General features: G+C 43.5%; 1 protein-coding gene across 5 annotated transcripts in view; it reads right to left on the bottom strand.

The window, feature by feature from the left end:
* FAM171A2 (family with sequence similarity 171 member A2) overlaps positions 1 to 19,406 on the bottom strand; it is a 59,993-nt gene that overhangs the window by 18,584 nt on the left and 22,003 nt on the right. For 2 of the 5 annotated variants that reach the window (XM_073607697.1, XM_073607692.1), the window contains exons 2-4: positions 17,654 to 17,893; positions 6,889 to 6,981; positions 3,856 to 4,020 (exon numbers count right to left, since the gene is read on the bottom strand). In XM_073607697.1, the coding sequence (XP_073463798.1) occupies positions 3,856 to 4,020; positions 6,889 to 6,981; positions 17,654 to 17,893 (498 nt within the window). The remainder of the gene's footprint in view (positions 1 to 3,855; positions 4,021 to 6,888; positions 6,982 to 17,653; positions 17,894 to 19,406) is intronic. The other 3 variants (XM_073607694.1, XM_073607693.1, XM_073607696.1) reach the window with 3 other exon arrangements.

The following is a 19,406-nucleotide window of genomic DNA, read 5'->3' as shown; positions in this document are numbered from 1 at the left end:
AGACTACCCCATCACAGATCCCCCCATAACAGACTCCGCCATCACAGATCCCCCCATAACAGACTCCGCCATCACAGATCTCCCCATCACAGATCTCCCATATCACAGATTCCCCCATAACAGACTCTCCCATCACAGATCCCCCCATAACAGACTCCGCCATCACAGATTCCCCCATAACAGACCCCCCATAACAGATCTCCCCATATCACAGACTCCGCCATCACAGATCCCCCATATCACAGACTCCCCCATAACAGATCTCCCCATATCACAGACTCCCCCATCACAGATCCCCCATTTTACAGACTCCCCCATATCACAGATCCTCCCCCATCACAGATCCCCCATATCACAGACCCCCCCCCCATATCACAGATCCCCCCATATCACAGATCCCCCCATATCACAGATCCCCCCCATACAACAGACTCCCCCATATCACAGACTCCCCCATATCACAGATCCCCCCATATCACAGATCCCATATCACAGACTCCCCCCATATCACAGACTCCCCCATATCACAGATCCCCCCATATCACAGATCCCCCATATCACAGACTTCCCCCATATCACAGATCCCCCATATCACAGACTCCCCCATCACAGTTTCCCCCATATCACAGATCCCCCATATCACACTGCCGCCCCTTGTATAATATCACAGCACTCCCCTCTGTTACCTGTATCACCGAGACACGAAGCATGGTAGGTCCGGACAAAGGGCGGGACTTTGCAAGTGAAAGGCAGGTGATTGATTCCTGGGACCGCCCTGATGCCTAGTAACCAATCACCTGCTTCTTAACACAAAAGGTCCTTTGTCCAGACCTGTCATGTGTCCCGTCCTGTGTGATAAAAGTAGCAGAGGGCAGGGGGAGTGCTGCAATGTTAAAGGGGCATTCCGCGGGCCGGATAAAAAACGCTGGAGGGCCGGATTCAGCCCGCGGGCCGTAGTTTGAGGACCCCTGCTCTAGAACTATGCACAATTTGGCTTTTCCCTCTAGCGCTACATGGCTCTTCCTTCTAGACCTAGACACTACATGGCTCTTCTAGAACTAGACACTCTACATGGCTGTTCCCTCCAGAGCTAAACAAAACATGGCTCTTTTCTATAGACATAGATACTATATAGCTCTTCCCTCAAGACCTACACACTACATGGCTCTTCCTTCTAGACCTAGACACATTACATGGCTCTTCCTTCTAGACCTAGACACATTACATGGCTCTTCCTTCTAGACCTAGACACATTACATGGCTCTTCCTTCTAGACCTAGACACATTACATGGCTCTTCCTTCTAGACCTAGACACATTACATGGCTCTTCCTTCTAGACCTAGACACATTACATGGCTCTTCCTTCTAGACCTAGACACATTACATGGCTCTACATGGCTGTTCCCTCCACAGCTAAACAAAACATGGATCTTTCCTCTACACGTAGATACTATATGGCTCTTCCCTCTAGACCTACACACTACATGATCAGGATGCACCCGCCCCATTTGGAGTGCTTACTTTGTTATAAATATCAGTTTTTAAATCAAACACGTATGCTTTGATGAAGGCTTCTTAGCAGAAATGCATCAGCGTATAGCCTGTACCCGTGTACCTATGTAACCAATAAAGGACTTTTATTCAAGAGCATCCGAGTTGCCAGCCCTTTTTGATTCAAGTATTGTATTTGGGGCCTGAACGTCCTGGCTAGTGCACCGGATCACAGCTCGTGGACTTTCATATTGGCAGTGGAGCTGGGGTAACATTTTGTTTCTCTCTAAACACTACATGGCTGTTCCCCCTAGACCTAGACAAACTACATGGCTGTGTCCTCTAGACCTAGACACTACATGGTTCTTCCCTCTAAACTTAGATACTACATGGCTCTTCCCTCTAGACTTGGATACTACATGGCTCTTCCCTCTAGACTTAGATACTACATTGCTCTTCCCTCTAGACCTAGACACACTACATGGCTCTTCCCTCTTGACCTAGGCACTATATGGTTTCTCCCTCTAGACCCAAGCACTATGTGACTCTTCCCTCTAGACCTTAGACCTAAACACAACATGGATCTTCCTTCTAGACCTGGACACTATTTGTCTCTTCCCTCTACCTAGACCTAGACTTGACAGGACTCTTCCTGTCTAGATCTAGACATTATATGGCTGTTCCCTCTAGAAGTTGACATGACTCTTCCCTCCAGACCTAGACACACTACATGGCTCTTCCTTCTAGACCTAAACACACTATTTGTCTCTCCATTCTAGACCTAGAAACAACATGGTTCTTCCCTCTAGACCTAGACACTACATGGCTGTTCCCTCAAGACCTACACACTGTATAGCTCTTCCCTCTAGACCTAGACACTATATGGCTCTTCCCTCCAGACCTTCACATCACATGGCTGTTCCCTTTAGACCTAGACACACTATATGGCTGTTCCCCTAGACCTAGACTTGACATGACTCTTCCCGTCTAGACCTAGACATTATATGGCTGTTCTCTCTGGAAGTAGACATGACTCTTCCCTCAAGACCCAGACACACTATATGGGTCTTACCTCTAGACCTAAACACACTATTTGTCTCTCCCTTCTAGACCTAGAAACAACATGGTTCTTCCCTCTAGACCTAGACACTACATGGCTGTTGCCTGTAGACCTACACACTGTACGGCTCTTCCTTCAAGACCTACACACTATGTGGTTGTTCCCCCTAGACCTACACACTGTATGGCTTTTCCTTCTAGACCTAGACACACTATATGGCTCTTTCCTTTAGCCTACACACTACAAGACTCTTCCCTCTAGCCCTAGACACTACATGACTTACTTCAAACACATCTTAAAAGTTTGACCATTCTTTGTGTTCTACATTGTGTTGCTTTGCTTGGAACCCCTTTAGCTTTTAGATTTCAACCTAAATATTGGTTTTCCTCTCAGAGTACAAAAAAAATAAAAAGAGATAATATATCAAAGACATGAAACAAACAGAGTCAAACTACACATTGATATGACCGATGATGAGGGATATCTTTATATGATACAAGAAAAAGAACCGCTGCTCCAGGTGTATAAAGATAAGGCTGATTGGGGTGCTAGCCCTGGCCCGCCTCAGTGGGAAACTTGGAAAGAAGAAAGAAATGGCTGCACATCCAGAACTTCCGATTGCCTTTTATTTTGTTTCACAAAGATAACACCAGAGACACCAAACTGTGGTCACGTAGACGCGTTTCACACATACATCTTGTGCTTAATCATTACCTGATTAAGCAATGATTAAGCACAAGATGTATGTGTGAAACGCGTCTACGTGACCGCAGTTTGGTGTCTTTGGTGTTATCTTTGTGAAACAAAATAAAAGGCAATTGGAAGTTCTGTATGTGCAGCCATTGATTTCTTCTTTCCATATCTCTATATGATGCAGGGACATTAGTAGTATCAAAGAGACCTATTTTTACATACAAAAGATATTGAGAATTCATAAACAGGCTGGATTTCCTGTCCAGGCAAGATTGTAAGTAAACCATCATAAAATACAGCCACTGCGTCTTATATCAAGGCCTCTTCAAGTGATCATGAGTCATATAACTAGGGATCTCAAAATTTTGGTCAATATAGAAGGTAAACCAGAAAGAAGAAAAGAGGAAAAATGGGGGGTTGAGGGCAATCAGGGCCGCGCAGTCCCAGACCTCATGCATCCAGAAAACCAGTATTGTATCCAGGGTTGCCATGTTTTAATAGATTTAGCTTGGTGGTTATGGAGGGTGAAGGTCATTTTATCGTTACTCTTGATCCAGTTTAATTGTGCTAGTCCTTAAAGGAAACTAGTATTTTATTTGCCAGGTCTTACCCCCGTTGCTGGAATCAGGATCGGCCCCAATGAATGCTGGGAATCCTTTCATCTGGTGCAGATTGCTTGTGGTAGTAAGAGAGGATGATAGCTGGGTATAAGTAGAGGATCGAGGTAAACGGATAGACTTCCTCTGGAACTGCACTACGGGTTGGCTGCGGACACCTGTAGACAAGGATATAGATTATAAACAACAAAACCATAGACTCACTTTATCTGCTCAGAGTAATAATGATGTAGCAAAAAACAACCAAACATGCAAGGGGGGGGGGGGGCATTCTTAATATTTAGCATCAAATGCTCAAAGCAGAAGTCTCCTTTAAAAAATGTAGATTTTTAGCACAAAACTTTCTGGCAAAACACTATCTGCACCTGTTTGCTAGCATTTTTTTTTTTACTATACACAATCTGCAGCACATGCGCAGTGCCTGGCATCTGTAAGGTGTTGGGAGTTTAGCCAAGCACCAGGATAATATAACTCCAGGGTATATACATGGGAGTCACATCATCAATGGCCACCCAATGACTTAAGAAAGACAGCCCCTGTCCAAAGACAGCAACAGGGAATTTACTGGAAGCACGGACCCTGCATCACTAGTGAGGGGCAAACTAAGAGCAAAGTTTGTCATAAATGTGCAAATATATTCATATATCACTATATGAATTTTATAATAATAACACAGGATTGCATTATTATTGCTGACATAGCGCTGTCTATGTCCACATAATTTGAAGGAATTGCAATCTTCTTATACATTTTTCATTTTGCATTATTTGCACAATATGAACACTACACCAGTTTGCCTGTTTGCACAATTTTTATGAATGTAGTGCTGCTTAGATATTTATATTTATTCATAATATGCAAATATGCCAAGCACACTTGCACATTATGGAAAGTGTTCCCCGAGGATCTGTAGTGACTCGGATCCACTTTAATAGCAAGGATAACGATCCACAGATGATGGTATACAGTCAGATTGCACAGTGCTTGAAGTTTAGAATAATTGTACAGAAATTTTAAATGTATGTGGACTCACATGGTATTAAACGTATGTCTAAAAAAAGGGAGCGAATTGTATGTGACACTGACGAGATGTGTTTTATTTAGCTTTAATCAGATTGTAGAGTTGCCCTTAATATGTTACAACCAATTTTTTAAGGCTGGGTTCACACCAGTGCAAATTGGATGCAGATTTCTCCACATCCAATTCGCATTTCTCCACATCCAGTTCACATGTCAGGAGATTGTGACCGGCTCTCTGCGGAGCCAGTTCACACATCTCCGAAGCGGCTTCGGTGCGAATTGCTGTGCGTTTTCTGGTCCGTTTCAGGTCCGAATTCAGCCAAAAATGAAGGCTGAAATCAGACCTGAAACGGTGAATGGAGACGCACCGTTCCTCAGTATGAACCCAGCCTTCATTTTCTCCCCTTTTTTGCACCATTTAACCTAAACCTAAATAGGCCTGCCAAGTGGAGAAGAAAAGATTCTGTCTATATTTGTTGGTTTTCTTTGGTGGACTGTCATACATGTGCATTTATTACTATAGTTATATTACTCCATTATAATTCCAGTCTTGTACCTCTAACTGCAGGCTGTGATTTGCATTAACCAATCAAGAATCAGCTTGTTGTAGTTTTTGCTTACACTGATTGTGGACTTACTGGTATGAGTTGCAGCACTTTATTGCTCTTTGAACTGTTATATTACATAAGCCCTTAGGTGATTCACACCATCTGCTGCTTCTATATCTGGGCTACTCTGATTCACCAGACAGTCATATTAGCAAAAAAAGCAATCAGCAATCACACTTGTCAGTCTACCTCTTTGTAATAGCCAGGTTTGATGAGTCTATCCCATGATTCACTGAAAAGAGGCCCTATTCATATTCTTCCAATTTAACCCTTTCGTGAACAGAGGGCATTATTGCAGAGATGCCTAGATCACATTGTCAGCTAATTTGACAACAATTCTATAATAATTTGCACCCATAATATTTTTTAAAGTCCACTTAAGGTTTAGCTGGTACACAGTTTTAAAACTTACTAAAATGTATTTTTTTTTCCAATAAACATTTAGATTAAAACCTCCCTAATACAATTTCACAGCATGAACCATGGAACATATGCAAATCCAGGTACATGAGAGCTGTCCATATTAATATTGCAACCATGTAAAGTACATTTTAACCATATTGTGTAAGCCCACGGTAGAAAAAATAATCAACTGAAACATCAATAGGAGGGGAAAGTATTAACATTTTTGTACTATAAAAAAAAAATCACAATATGTTTTATTGCTATAATTGTATCTGATAATTACAGTATTAAACAAATAAACACTGCCACCTTGAGGTAGCAGTGCCATCTTCAGGCTGCAAGTTTATTTTGTCAATGAAGCCTCCTACATGTGATCACTATGGGGCTGATTCACTAAAACTGGAGCTTGCAAAATCTGGTGCAGTTATGCATGGTAGCCAATCAGCTTCTAACGTCAGCCTGTTTGACAAAAAAAAACCTGGAAGCTGATTGGTTTCTATGCAGAGTTTCACCAGATTTTGCACTCTCCGGTTTTAGTAAATCAAGCCCTATGTCACAACTAACTTCACATGATTAGGAACCACTACAATTGGGTAAATTGTAAATTATTAGTGGGAAAAGGAGCTGTCGATGACAACCAGATCTGAGGGACACCAGCTGCAAAGTGTCGGCTGTTAGCTCTCAGAGGGGGGATGCTTATTAATGTATTCTCAACATGGGACATCATAAATGTTGATATGGAAGGAAAGGAAAATTTATAGTCTAGGTATGTCAAATTTCCATTAAACACTTCCACTTGCATCACAGTACCTCTCCCTTACAGTAAGTGTACCTACAAGGTTAAAGAGGCCATTGATAGTAAATATTACTTGTGCAAGAACATGCATTGTAATACAGTATAAACCTGTATGATATAAATGAGAATTACAAACAAGGACATCAAGGTATAAAACAGAAAAGCACTAATAAAAACCCAAAATAAATAAAGTTTACCTGGAGAACCCAGTAGAATCTGCACAATATCTTCATAGAGGATTAGGGTGGCGGGTCTTTCAGGAAGGAGGTACAAGCTTACAGAGGCATACACTGCATTAAAAGAGAGAAAGAAGACTCAAATCTCTGCTATGTTGTATAATGCTGGAGAACACAAACAAAGGCAGGAAAGCAGGACCTAAATCAACTCTGTCACTAGTATTAAAAAAAAAAATGCTATGCCTATTTTTACCTTAAGCTTTTGCTTATCTTCAAGCAGTATTAAACCCAAAAGCAAACATTTATCATATTGCAGTTTAGCGATTCTCAGATGTGATGGCTGGATTAGATTCCTTTTTTTAGGCTTTCTTTGTTGTTTTATTTTCATCTGATGATTCAGCCGGTAAGTCTGTTGTTTTTCAGCAAAAGAGCTCTCTTGCAATTACAAGGATGAGTAATATAGGCTTAAACCGCACTTAGTGTTCAAAAATATAAATGATAACAAGTACAAAGCAGCCAGCATTACAAGAGACAACTTGTGCAAAAAAAATGGGTATAAACAGTGCAGCTCTAAAACATAAATCATACAAATATGAATTAATATGAATCATAAAGTGAAAAAATTATACATGTGTGTATATATAGAAAAACTCATAAACAGTTCATGTTTCAAAAGTGAGTCCATATATTAGTGGTTCAGATAATAATAATCACCCAAGTGGAAAGAAATCATCGCTGTGAAAACCTTCTGCCACCAAAATAGTGTTAAGCCTCGTACACACGATCGGATTGTTGGCCAACAAAACCGTGGAATTTTGTCCGAAGGGAGTCGGCTCAAACTTGTCTTGCATACACACGGCCACACAATTGTTAGCCAACAATTACAAACGTAGTGACGTACTACGTGGTTTTTCAGCTCTTTAACGTCACCCTTTGGGCTCCTTCTGCTAATTTCATGTTAGTAGAAGTTTGGTGAGTCTTGAACGGCTGTTCGTCAACCAGCCATGTTGCGGAATCGGAGGAGATAACGTGGTATTTATTGTAGGCCTTGGAGTTATTGCTTTGACATTATTTTTTTAGTGGAATAATAATGATTTGATTTGGTATATTTTCTATATTTTTAGATGTATTTATTTCAGGTACTTATATAGCGCTGTCAATTTATGCAGCACATTACATATACATTGTACATTTATTTCAGTCCCTACTCTCAAGGAGCTTACAATCTAAGGTCCCTAACTCACATTCATACATACTAGGGACAATTTAGACAGGATCCATTTAACCTACCAGCATGTCTTTGGAGTGTGAGAGGAAACCAGAGTACCCGGAGGAAAACCACACAGGCACAGGGAGAACATGCAAACTCCAGGCAGGTAGTGTGGTTGGGATTAGAACCAGCGACCCTTCTTACTGATAGGTGAAAGTGCTACCCACTACACCACTGTGCCGCCCAAGATGCATAGGATGCACTTTTTGATTAAGTTCTATTGGCAGATAGCATATTTGTTTTCTTTTTTTAATGCACAATAAAAAAAAAAAATGTGTAGCGCTCCACCATCTGTTGCCCACAAATGCTATAAAACCATTTTGGCTTTAAATGGTTTTATGGCATTTGTGGGCAACAAATGGTGGAAATCTCTACTCATGCACACTGGATGCTTATGTGGTCATTGTTTGCGGAATTTATGTCCTAACGGAGTATTGATGAGAGGACCTGAAAGGTCCTATACGTTTACACACCATTCCATTGGCTACGGTGGCTGTCGGCGTTTGGCGATGATTCCAGTGAAGATTCCCTATTCAGGTTTTGAGACACCAAAGCCCATTTGACCCATTTGATAGATGCTAAATAGGGTCCCATTGTTCCGGTAAGCCTCCTTACACTATTTTGGTGGCAGAAGGTTTTCACAGCGATGATTTCTTTCCACTTGGGTGATTGATTATTATTATCTGAATCACGAATATATGGACTCACTTTTGAAACATGAACTGTTTATGAGTTTTTCTATATAAACACACACACGTATATTTTTTTCACTTTATGATTAATATTAATTCATATTTGTATGATTTATGTTTTAGAGCTGCACTGTTTATACCCAATTACAAGGATGAGCCAAACCATTTACCACTGGCAGGGGTGCTAAAAATGACCAGCTTCTATTTATTTATGTGAAAATTGTACACTGAAAGGAAAAACAAATGTTTCTGTAACTGATTATAAAGCTGGAGTTTGGCTTCAATTTGTTAGTGTATTTAAATATGTTAGTACATCCAACACTCCCTCCCCCAGACTGACAATACTGCTGTCTAAATCCGCCCCTTGTACTCCTTCATCCAGAGTGGTGTCTGTATAATACAGGAGGAATGTTACTGGCCAGATCACCAGGGCAAAACAGAGGAAAAAAATCTAAAAAAAGAAACAAATGCAGCTATCTCATCTAATGATTGGTAAGCTGCAATATATTACATTATTGGTTTTTGGTTTAATACTGCTTTCAGCCTATGCCTACCTTCAGTCTGGGCATGTTTCTACCTTCAGGGCTCATTCACACAAGAATGCAGTGCAGGAAACCCCTGTTCTGTGCACATTTCCAGTACAACATTCGCACTAGGCGTGCGATTTGCTGCTGGTGTCAATATATTACATACACATATATAAGACACCCAAAATGCAGATCACAAATAGCAGTGCGCTTGCCTGCACCAGATGGCATGGTACTGCAGTACCATGCGATTTTGGTGTGGTGTGCTTTTGAAAAGTAGGCATGCAATACTTTTTGTGCAATCTTTTCCGATTTCAGACCATTCTAATGAAAATTGCACCAAGTCGCACAGGAATGCGAGCCACGTTCCTATGCGATTCAGATGTGAACCGGCCCTCAGTCTGTGTCCACCTACACCCTCAGTCTGTGCCTATTTCTACCTTCTGTGCATGTGCCTGTGCCTGCCTCCAGCCTGTGTCTTCTTGCAGCTTGTGCCTACCTGCAACCTGTGTCTACCTTCAACCTGCGTTCCTGTAGCTTGTGCCTGTGCTTACCTTCAGCCTGCGACTTCCTGTAGCTTGTGCCTGTGCCCACCTTCAGCCTGTGTCTACCTTCAACCGGTGTCTTCCTGTAGCTCGTGCCTGTGCCTACCTTCAGCCTGTGTCTTCTTGTAGCTTGTGCCTACCTGCAACCTGTGTCTGCCTTCAGCCTGTTTCTTTCTTTTTGCTTGTGCCTACCTGCAACCTGTGTCTACCTTCAGCCTGTGTCTTCCTGTAGCTTGTGCCTACCTGCAACCTGTGTCTACTTTCAGCCTGCGTCTTCCTGTAGCTTGTGCATGTGCCTACCTTCAGCCTGCGTCTTCCTGTAGCTTGTGTCTACCTTCAGCCTGTGTCTTCCTGTAGCTTGTGCCTACCTGCAACCTGTGTCTACTTTCAGCCTGCGTCTTCCTGTAGCTTGTGCCTGTGCCTACCTTTAGCCTGCGTCTTCCTGTAGCTTGTGCCTACCTTCAGCCTGTGTCTTCCTGTAGCTTGTGCCTGTGCCTACCTTCAGCCTTTGTCTTCCTGTAGCTTGTGCCTGTGCCTACCTTCAGCCTGCGTCTTCCTGTAGCTTGTGCCTGTGCCTACCTTCAGCCTGTGTCTTCCTGTAGCTTGTGCCTGTGCCTACATTCAGCCTCTAAAAGTGTAAATAAACTAATGCGCAAACCAGTGTGGTGTGTATTCAAGTAGCTGCCAACATGAAATAAGTGTTCCCACACAGTGATAATATATAAAGCAAATGATGTGGCGCTTCCTCAATACAAGAAAAGGTGCATAAACTTCAATAAATAAATAAATAAATGATCAACTCTATATTGCAGATACTCAAATGAAGTGACTGTTTCTGCATAAACAATTCCAATGAAATATATAAAGTGCTCCGTGCAAAAAAAATCTGCATAAAACAGTTCCAATGAATATATAAAGTGATCCATGCAAAAAACTTTAGTGCAAAAAAAAAAAAAAAAAGTTCATAAAGTGGTGTCACCATCCACAGTGTACACATAAATAATGTTCAAAATTCTTTCAAAGTGAAGAGCTTCCACCATCCGTGATTATAGTGTGCCCCAGCCTCTCACCTCAAGAGAAGACCCCTACAGGTCTAGTCGCACTTCTGTTATCACGCTTTAGGTGTCAGTTAAACCCTTGATTAAGTCACATGATCAGTGACGTAACGCATTGGGAGGAGACGGGTGACGTCACTTCCGGTCACGCCCGAGACCGGAAGTACCAAATAGTTGTGAAGCTGAGCAGTGTTATTTTAAATGTAAGTTGCTGCTTTTATTAAAATACTTTATGGAGATTCTGCACATGGAGAATAATTTTTATTGTATGTGAGCTTACTACGGAGGAGCGTGGAGGGGAGGAGCTATAAAGTATCCATTGGAATTCCCTGTATATATTGAGAGGCTTATGGTTGCTGAGTGTTTCAAGGAGAAGGAGCCTGTGGCTGCTGATACCTAAAGAGTGATAACAGAAGTGCAACTAGACTTGTAGGGGTCTTCTCTTGAGGTGAGAGGCTGGGGCACACTATATTCATGGATGGTGGAAGCTCTTGACTTTGAAAGAATTTTGAACATTATTTATGTGTACACTGTGGATGGTGACACCACTTTTATGAACATTTATTTTTGCACTGAAGTTTTTTTGCAATGGATCACTTTATATATTCATTTGAACTGTTTATGTAGATTTTTTTTGCACAGAGCACTTTATATATTTCTTTGGAATTGTTTATTCAGAAACAATCACTTAATTTGAGTATCTGCAATATAGCGTTGATCATTTATTTATTGAAGTTTATGCACCTTTTCTTGTATTGAGGAAGCACCACATCATTTGCTTTATATACCTTCAGCCTGTGTCTTCCTATAGTTTGTGCCTGTGCCTACCTTTAGCCTTTGTCTTCCTGTAGCTTGTGCTTACCTGCAGCCTGTGCCTACCTTCAGCCTGCATCTTCCTATAGCTTGTGCCTGTGCCTACCTTCAGCTTGCGTCTTTCTGTAGCTTGTGCCTGTGCCTACCTGCAGTCTGTGTCTTCCTGTAACTTGTGCCGGTGCCTACCTTCAGCCTGTGTCTTCCTGTAGCTTGTGTCTGTGCCTACCTTCAGCCTGCATCTTCCTGTAGCTTGTGCCTACCTGCAGTCTGTGTCTTCCTGTCACTTGTGCCGGTGCCTACCTTCAGCCTGCCTCTTCTTGTAGCTTGTGCCTGTGCCTACCTTCAGCCTGTGTCTTCCTGTAGCTTGTGCCTGTGCCTACATTCAGCCTGTGTCTAAACCCGGGGCTACCTACAACAGCTTCCAAGCACCGTTTTACTTGTAAAGTTCTCACACTCCCGGTAGTGGTAAATCTTGCATGCTCCCTCCCGGGTCCAATACATTCCCACTGGCCCATGAGGGACCACCTCATTGGCCAACTGGGCAGAAGACCTTTCTGTTGTAAAATTTTCCACCCAAACGTGTTTTTTAAGCCTGCCGGGCATACCACCTGTGTGAAAGAACCCTAACCCTTTCTTAACCAGCAGGCGGATGACAGGTCCATCTCCACTCACTGTGCAGAGACGGACCTGTCAGAGCCCCCCTCTCCTCTATGGGGAGATCAGATGAAAACAGACCGCCTGTCTTTTTTTTATCCGATCTGATCCGCCAGATGGATGGAAAATAGAGTCACCATCCGTCTGTATTTTACAGACAGGATCGGATTGGATAGCAGCGGGTGTCAGCTGACATGTCACCGCTGATATCCCCCTATCCATAGGAGTGAATGGAGGCTCCGAACAGGTCTGCCTGAAAAACTGACAGGTGGAGGTGATCGGAAAGTGATCGGAAAGCCTGTGTGAAAGGGCCCGTATAAAACTGATGACAAAACTGAAGAAAAACTGAAGTAGACTGAATCTGTTTTTTCTTTGAAAAAATGTGACTGAACTGTTGAAACAAATAGAATGCCGATGTGAAAAGGACGATGAGCAAGCGGAAACCGCTTGCTCTTCGGGGGATCTCTCCGCTGATTCTCACTGACAGGTCTGTGTCTGCTCTGCACAGCTTGCTGTTCTCTATGGGGCAATCAGATTAAAACGGACCCCTGTCCACCGATCCGATCCACCGGACGTATGGGGAATAGGACCACCATCCGTCTGTTTTTGGCAGACAGGATCGGATCGGATGGCGACAGTTCTGCTGACACCTGCCGCTCCATAAAAGAGACAAGAGGGTCCGATCAGGTCCGCCTGAAAAACTGACAGGCGGACCTGATCAGACAGCCCATGTTAAAAGGGACCTAAAACTAAAAAAAATGCTGGAAATACACACAGCAGCTTCCACAAGCTTAAATATCAGTTTGGGGTGGACAGGTCCTTTAAGAGTAAATATTCAAATTCTTATATAAGCACAGTTGTAACTGGTTCTCTCCATGATCCCCTAAGGCTGAAGGAATCTTGGATAGGCACTTCGCTTCCAAATCAGAAATAATGTGATAAAGGAGAAAGTCTACATTCAGCTATAGGGTGGAAAACCCCACCACTGGCTGTGTAATTATGACTGGTGGGGGTCTGGCATTTTGAATCCTGCCAATCGGTTGCTTTCATCTAATAAGCAGCTCTCAGCAGCACGTCCCCCTGTGACCTCTTCAATGGCTGATCACTGTCGGGGACATTCAAGGCATCTGAGATGTGTCAATATGATAAGTGAGGGGAGTATAGAAAACACAATGATATCATCATATATGGGGGAGGAGTGCATGCATCAGAGGCACTGCCAGAAAAGATTACTGTGACAGCAATGCCAATGAATGCCGTCTTGTGACCTTGGATAAGAAGACAGGAAGCTGCATGCATCCTGCCAGACAGAATGTAAGGAAGCTGTAAATATGACACTATACACATCACCCATAGAACAATATATACTGGGAATAGGCAGGAAGAAGTGCACAGTGCAATTATAACACTTTAGAAGCTGGGTCCACCCAAAATCGGAATTTCAATTCCAGATGAATACGTAGATCCCTTACATCAGGGGTCTCCAAACTTTCTGAACAAAGGGCCATTTTACTGTCCTTCAGACTGTAAGGGGGCCAGACTGTGACTAATGGGAGTGTCAATGGAAGTTAAGAATGCACCATCATTGGTACTGGTTGGAGTAATATTGCCCTGTTGTTGATATCAGGGGAAGGAATAGTGCCCCATCATTGGAAGAAATAAAGCCCCAATGTTGGTGTCAGTGGGAGGAATAGTTCCCTATTGTTGGTTGAAGTGACAGGATATAAGCCCCATTTTTGATGTAGAAGGAATAGTGCCTTGTATCAGTGGAAAGAATAGTGTCCCAAGGGACTGATAAAGGCATGCAAAGGGCCATATCTGGCCCTCGGGCCGCAGTTTGGAGACCACTGCCTTAGATCAATCCAAATATAAAGACATTTGGCAAATTTAGAGATCGGTCACCAACCACAATTATCACTTATCCTTCGGGATATTTTCCAGCTGGGGTTTGTAGCTCTGCCCCTACATATTCAATACGATCGTACTAATGGCAACAATGCTAATGCTGCATACACACGAGTGGACTTTTCGACCGAACTGGTCCGACTGACCGAGTCCGGCGGACAATTCGACCGTGTGTGGGCTTCATTGGACCTGCAGTGGACTTTTTCGGTCGAAAATCTGACGGACTTTAGATTTGGAACATGTTTTAAATCTTTGCGTCGGAACTCCGCCGGACCCAGTTCCTATTGAAAAGTCCGCTCGTCTGTATGCTAGTCCGATAGACGAAAACTGACGCTAGGACAGCTATTGGCTACTGGCTATCAACTTCCTTATTTTAGTCCGGTCGTACGTCATCACGTACGAATCCGTCAGACTTTGGTGTGATCGTGTGTAGGCAAGTCCATTCATTGGGAAAGTCCGTTGGAAGTCCGCCAAAAGTCCGTCGGATAATCCCTTGGACCAGTCCAGTCGAAAAGTCCGCTCGTGTGTACGCGGCATAAGATGACATTTGTCCAATCAGGGCCGTGCACCGCCCGGATCAACGTATTTCTGCAAAGGTAAGGCCACGTGTTTCAGATAAGCTGTAATAGAGCATGAAGCCATTATCTGTGTTTAGGGATGGATGTGCATCCCTGTCTGCGTTCAGGGGCGCACATCCATTCTTAACCGCAGGTAATCACTCCATGTGTCGCTAGCCTCCAGTGAATCACTAGGCATAATTTTTCTTTGCTTGAAAAACTGTTCTTGCTTGGCCTAGGGAATAGGTCCTCGTTAGAAGATTGAAGTGCCACACTGTAGATTAATAGTCCTGATACAATTTTATTCCAGTATGGGGTCAGATAGAAGATCAAAAGGGAAGCAAAAGCGTTCCAGGGGCTAAATACATTGCCTTCATCGGGGCAGAGAAAGAGAGAGAAGAGAAAGAATGTAAATGGATTGAATTGAGGATAAAAATGGTAATATCATTTTTATCCGTGTCCTATCAGGCTCAGATTGCAGACTGGCTCATCAACATAGCGTACTACAGCACACAGATGTGAATGCACTGCTTTGTCTAAAAGTAGTGCAGGTGCATCAATTTATGCATTGAACCTCATTAAGGCCCCTTTCACACAGGTAGCAGTCTCTACTGCCCCCTGAAATGTAATACCATAGTGAATTGCTTGTCAGAGGGAGGTACAGCAGTTTTTTCCAGGCATTCTGGCGATCCTGCCACCTGCTTTTTTTTTTTTTGTTCCAAGCAGGATTTTATATTGAAATAACTCACTGCAAATGCTTGTCTTACGGTTGTGGCGTGGTTCCATTGACCATAACAGGCAAGTATGGCAGGTGGTGCCACCTGTCAAACTCAACAAGCCAAGTTTATTTGCCATGACCTTGAAGCAAGATTTTGCAGCTGTGGCAAAAGGTGGGCTTGTAGGTGGCCGGTCGGGGAGGGTGCTAAAAACGTGGGCCGACCGACTACTTTTACCGCCTCCTGGACGTCTGTGTAAAAGAGGCTTAAGGGTCCATCCGAAGTGTATGTTACCTTGTGCATAGGACTAAAATGGCTCTTATTTATCACTAGCAATTTTAGTAGTGCAACTACTGTGCCACTGTACATTACGCTTGCAGCTCCAGCCTATATGTGAATAATATAACACTAGTTACTACCATTAAGAATTTTACCCTAAATTCAGTCCATACACCCTGTTTCCCTTCTCAAACCCTGATGAAGGGGGCATTTTTAGACCCTTGAAATGCATTTTATTCCCTTTTTGATTTTTTTAATTCTATCTGACCCTATACTGTTATAAAATTGTATCTTCAGTCTTAAATCTGGCAAACTAAGGACATTTAGAGGAGTAGAAGATGCCAGCCTGGTAACCAGACAACCTCTACTAACACCATCAAATAATTATTGGATAGCAATACCAATATGACAATCCTAGGGTCCAGTGCTATCTCTCTGCATTCCCAAGTCTCTTTAGAATCAGGGCATACAATAGGCAAAGAGCATTCTAGAAATCTTGAACAGACCCCTCCCAGATACATACACACAGCTGTCATTTCTATCAGACCACAGGAGACAGGTGGGAAAATGAACTTCTCTAAAAACAGGCTGCAGAACATACACTATATTATCAAAAGTATTGGGACGCCTGCCTTTACACGCACTTGAACTTTAATGGCATCCCTGTCTTAGTCTGTAGGGTTCACTGTTGAGTTGGCCCTCCCTTTGCAGCTCTAACAGCTTCAATTCTTCTGAGAAGGCTGTTCACAAGGTTTAGGAGTGTGTCTATGGGAATATTTGACCATTCTTCCAGAAGCGCATTTGTAAGGTCAGGCACTGATGTGGACCGGAAGGCCTCTGGTGTGCAGTTATGTTGGAACAGGAAGGGGCCATCCCCAAACTGTTCCCACAAAGTTGGGAGCATGAAATTGTCCAAAATGTCTTGGTCTGCTGACACCTTAAATGTTCCCTTCTCTGGAACTAAGGGGCCAAGCCCAACCCCTGAAAAGCAACTCCACACCATAATCCCTCCTCCACCAAATGATTTGGACCAGTGCACATACAAAGGTCCATAAAGACATGGATGAGCGATTTTGGGGTGGAGCGATTTTGGGGTTGACTGTCCTGCACAGAGTTCTGACCTCAACCCGGCAGAACGCCTTTGGGATGAATTAGAGTGGAGACTGCAAGCTAGGCCACATCAGCGCCTGACCTCACATAAGTGCTTCTGGAAGAATGGTAAAACATTCCCATAGACACACTCCTAAACCTTGTGGACAGCCTTCCCAGAAGAGTTGAAGCTGTTATAGCTGGAAAGGGTGGGCTAACTCAATATTGAACCCTACAGACTAAGACTGGGATGCCATTAAAGTTCATTTGCGTGTAAAGGCAGGTGTCCCAATACTTTTGGCAATTTAGTGCAACTCCTGTCTTACTGGAAAAGTCCTCAATTGATTTACGCTTGACTTTTGATGGGTTTGCATTGAAAATGATAACGATCAGTAAAAGGCAAGGCCTAAAGCTAGCCATGTATTAAAAAGTCTGCTGCCTTGGTATGGAACTACACAGAAATCTAAAGCTGACCCTAAGTTACAATCTGAATTGTACAAATTCCTTAATGTGCAAACTTGATTGCAAATAAATCAAACTGATTATTCAAGCAGGCCTTTGCACTGCATAGCTTTATGTAGATTGTTACAGAGCTGGTATTGTGTATCTATAAAAAAGTTTTAGCATCACAAATGCAATGACGTACACACTTGCACGGACATACATACATACGCTATGTCTCACAATCCTTACGTGGCAGTCTATCCACCTTCCAGGGCACAGAGTTAGTGACGTAGCCTCTCTTGCTGGCAGTGACGAGGATCCAGGTACCCAGTCTGTAGCTGATGCCCAGCACCGCTATGCCCTCCTGGTCGGTGACGCCAGATGCCAAGCTGCTCTGATTGCCGAAAATCTCCACCGTCGCTGACGCCAAAGGGGAAAGGTCGCCATTCTCAAACACTTGAACTTTGATTTGGAATTCTGCTGGGGGTAGAAAGGTGGGTTGGGAAAGACAAAAAAGTGTACAGAAAACATATGCAAAAACAGCAGCATTTCTGTGTTAGAGGTTTATTGTTATCACCCTATAGAGACAAAATAAAGATTGTGACATCTTATTGTAAGTCCCACCCCTCTGTACCCCTCAGCAGTGCCGGGACCCCTCACAGCCCAGGGCGAACATACCAAATTACCCCACATGCATAAATTTCCCCTCCTCCCAATACAAATCTGCCCCTGCTGAAGTCCCCTTCCCAGCACAAATCCCCCCCCCCCAGCTCAATCCCTCTCATTTCCCACATGCCCTCAACACAAATCCACCCCCCACATGAACAAAAATTCCCCCCTCCTAGTACAAATCTTCTACCCCTCAAATTTCCCCTCTGAGAACAAATCCTCTCCCCCTACTCCAAATCCCCCCCTTCCAGCACAAATTCTCCCCAATCCCCCATCTTAGCACAACTCACCCCAATCATCCCTGCTAGCACAAATCCCCCTCCCCCACCCCACCCGCCCCCAAAAAAAAAAAAAAAAATACACTCCTACCATAAATCCCCTCCACCCTACTATATTACCTTTTTTAGTACAAACCCACCAAAACTCCCCCTCCTAGCACAAATCTTCTCCCCCCCCCCCTCCCAACAGAAAATACCCTCAAATCACTACTCTTAGCACACCTCCCCAAATGTCCACTCCTAGAATGATTCTTATCCCCTGCCACCCCCCAAATTCCATCTCCCAACACAAATCCCCTCCCCCCAACTCCTTGTGGTGCCCCCCACCTCACATGATACCACAGTGCCCAGGGCAGCTGCCCCCCCCCCTGCCCAGCCCTTGTCCCAGCCATCTCATTACTTCCCAATCTCACCAATTTCCTTATTATCTTGCATCCATTACCACCACAGCTCATTGTTCTACCATTCTCTTCATAGACCCTAAAACTAACACCCCACCTCTTGTGTCCATCACCACCACAGCTTAAAGTTCTACCATTCTCTTCAAAGAAAATAAAACTATCACCACACCTCTTGTGTCCATCACCACCACAGCTCACAGTTCTACTATTCTCCTAATGGAACCTAAAACTAGCACACCACCTCATGTGTTAATTACCACCACAGCTCACAGTTCTACTATTCTCTTAATGGAACAGGAAACTAGCACACCACCTCATGTGGCCATTACCACCACAGCTCACAGTTCTACCATGCTCTTCACAGACCCTAATACTAGCACCCCACCTCTTGTGTCCATTACTATCACAGCTCATAGTTCTACCATGTTCTTTACAGACCCTAAAACTAGCACCCCACCTCTTGCGTCCATCACCACCACAGCTCACAGTTCTACCACTCTCTTAATAGAACTTAAAACTAGCACCCCACCTCTTGTGTCCATCACCACCGCAGCTCACAATTTTACCATTCTCTTCATAGACCCTAAAACTAGCACCCCACATATGCTTTAGGCACAGTCAATGCTTGTTCTGTTTGTGAAAAAT

This window comes from Aquarana catesbeiana, linkage group LG12 (assembly GCF_042186555.1).
Source record: "Aquarana catesbeiana isolate 2022-GZ linkage group LG12, ASM4218655v1, whole genome shotgun sequence".
In the NCBI taxonomy this organism is placed as follows: Eukaryota; Metazoa; Chordata; class Amphibia; order Anura; family Ranidae; genus Aquarana; species Aquarana catesbeiana.
Note: the sequence above shows the minus strand (reverse complement) of the source record. Positions and strands in the feature narration are given on the sequence as shown.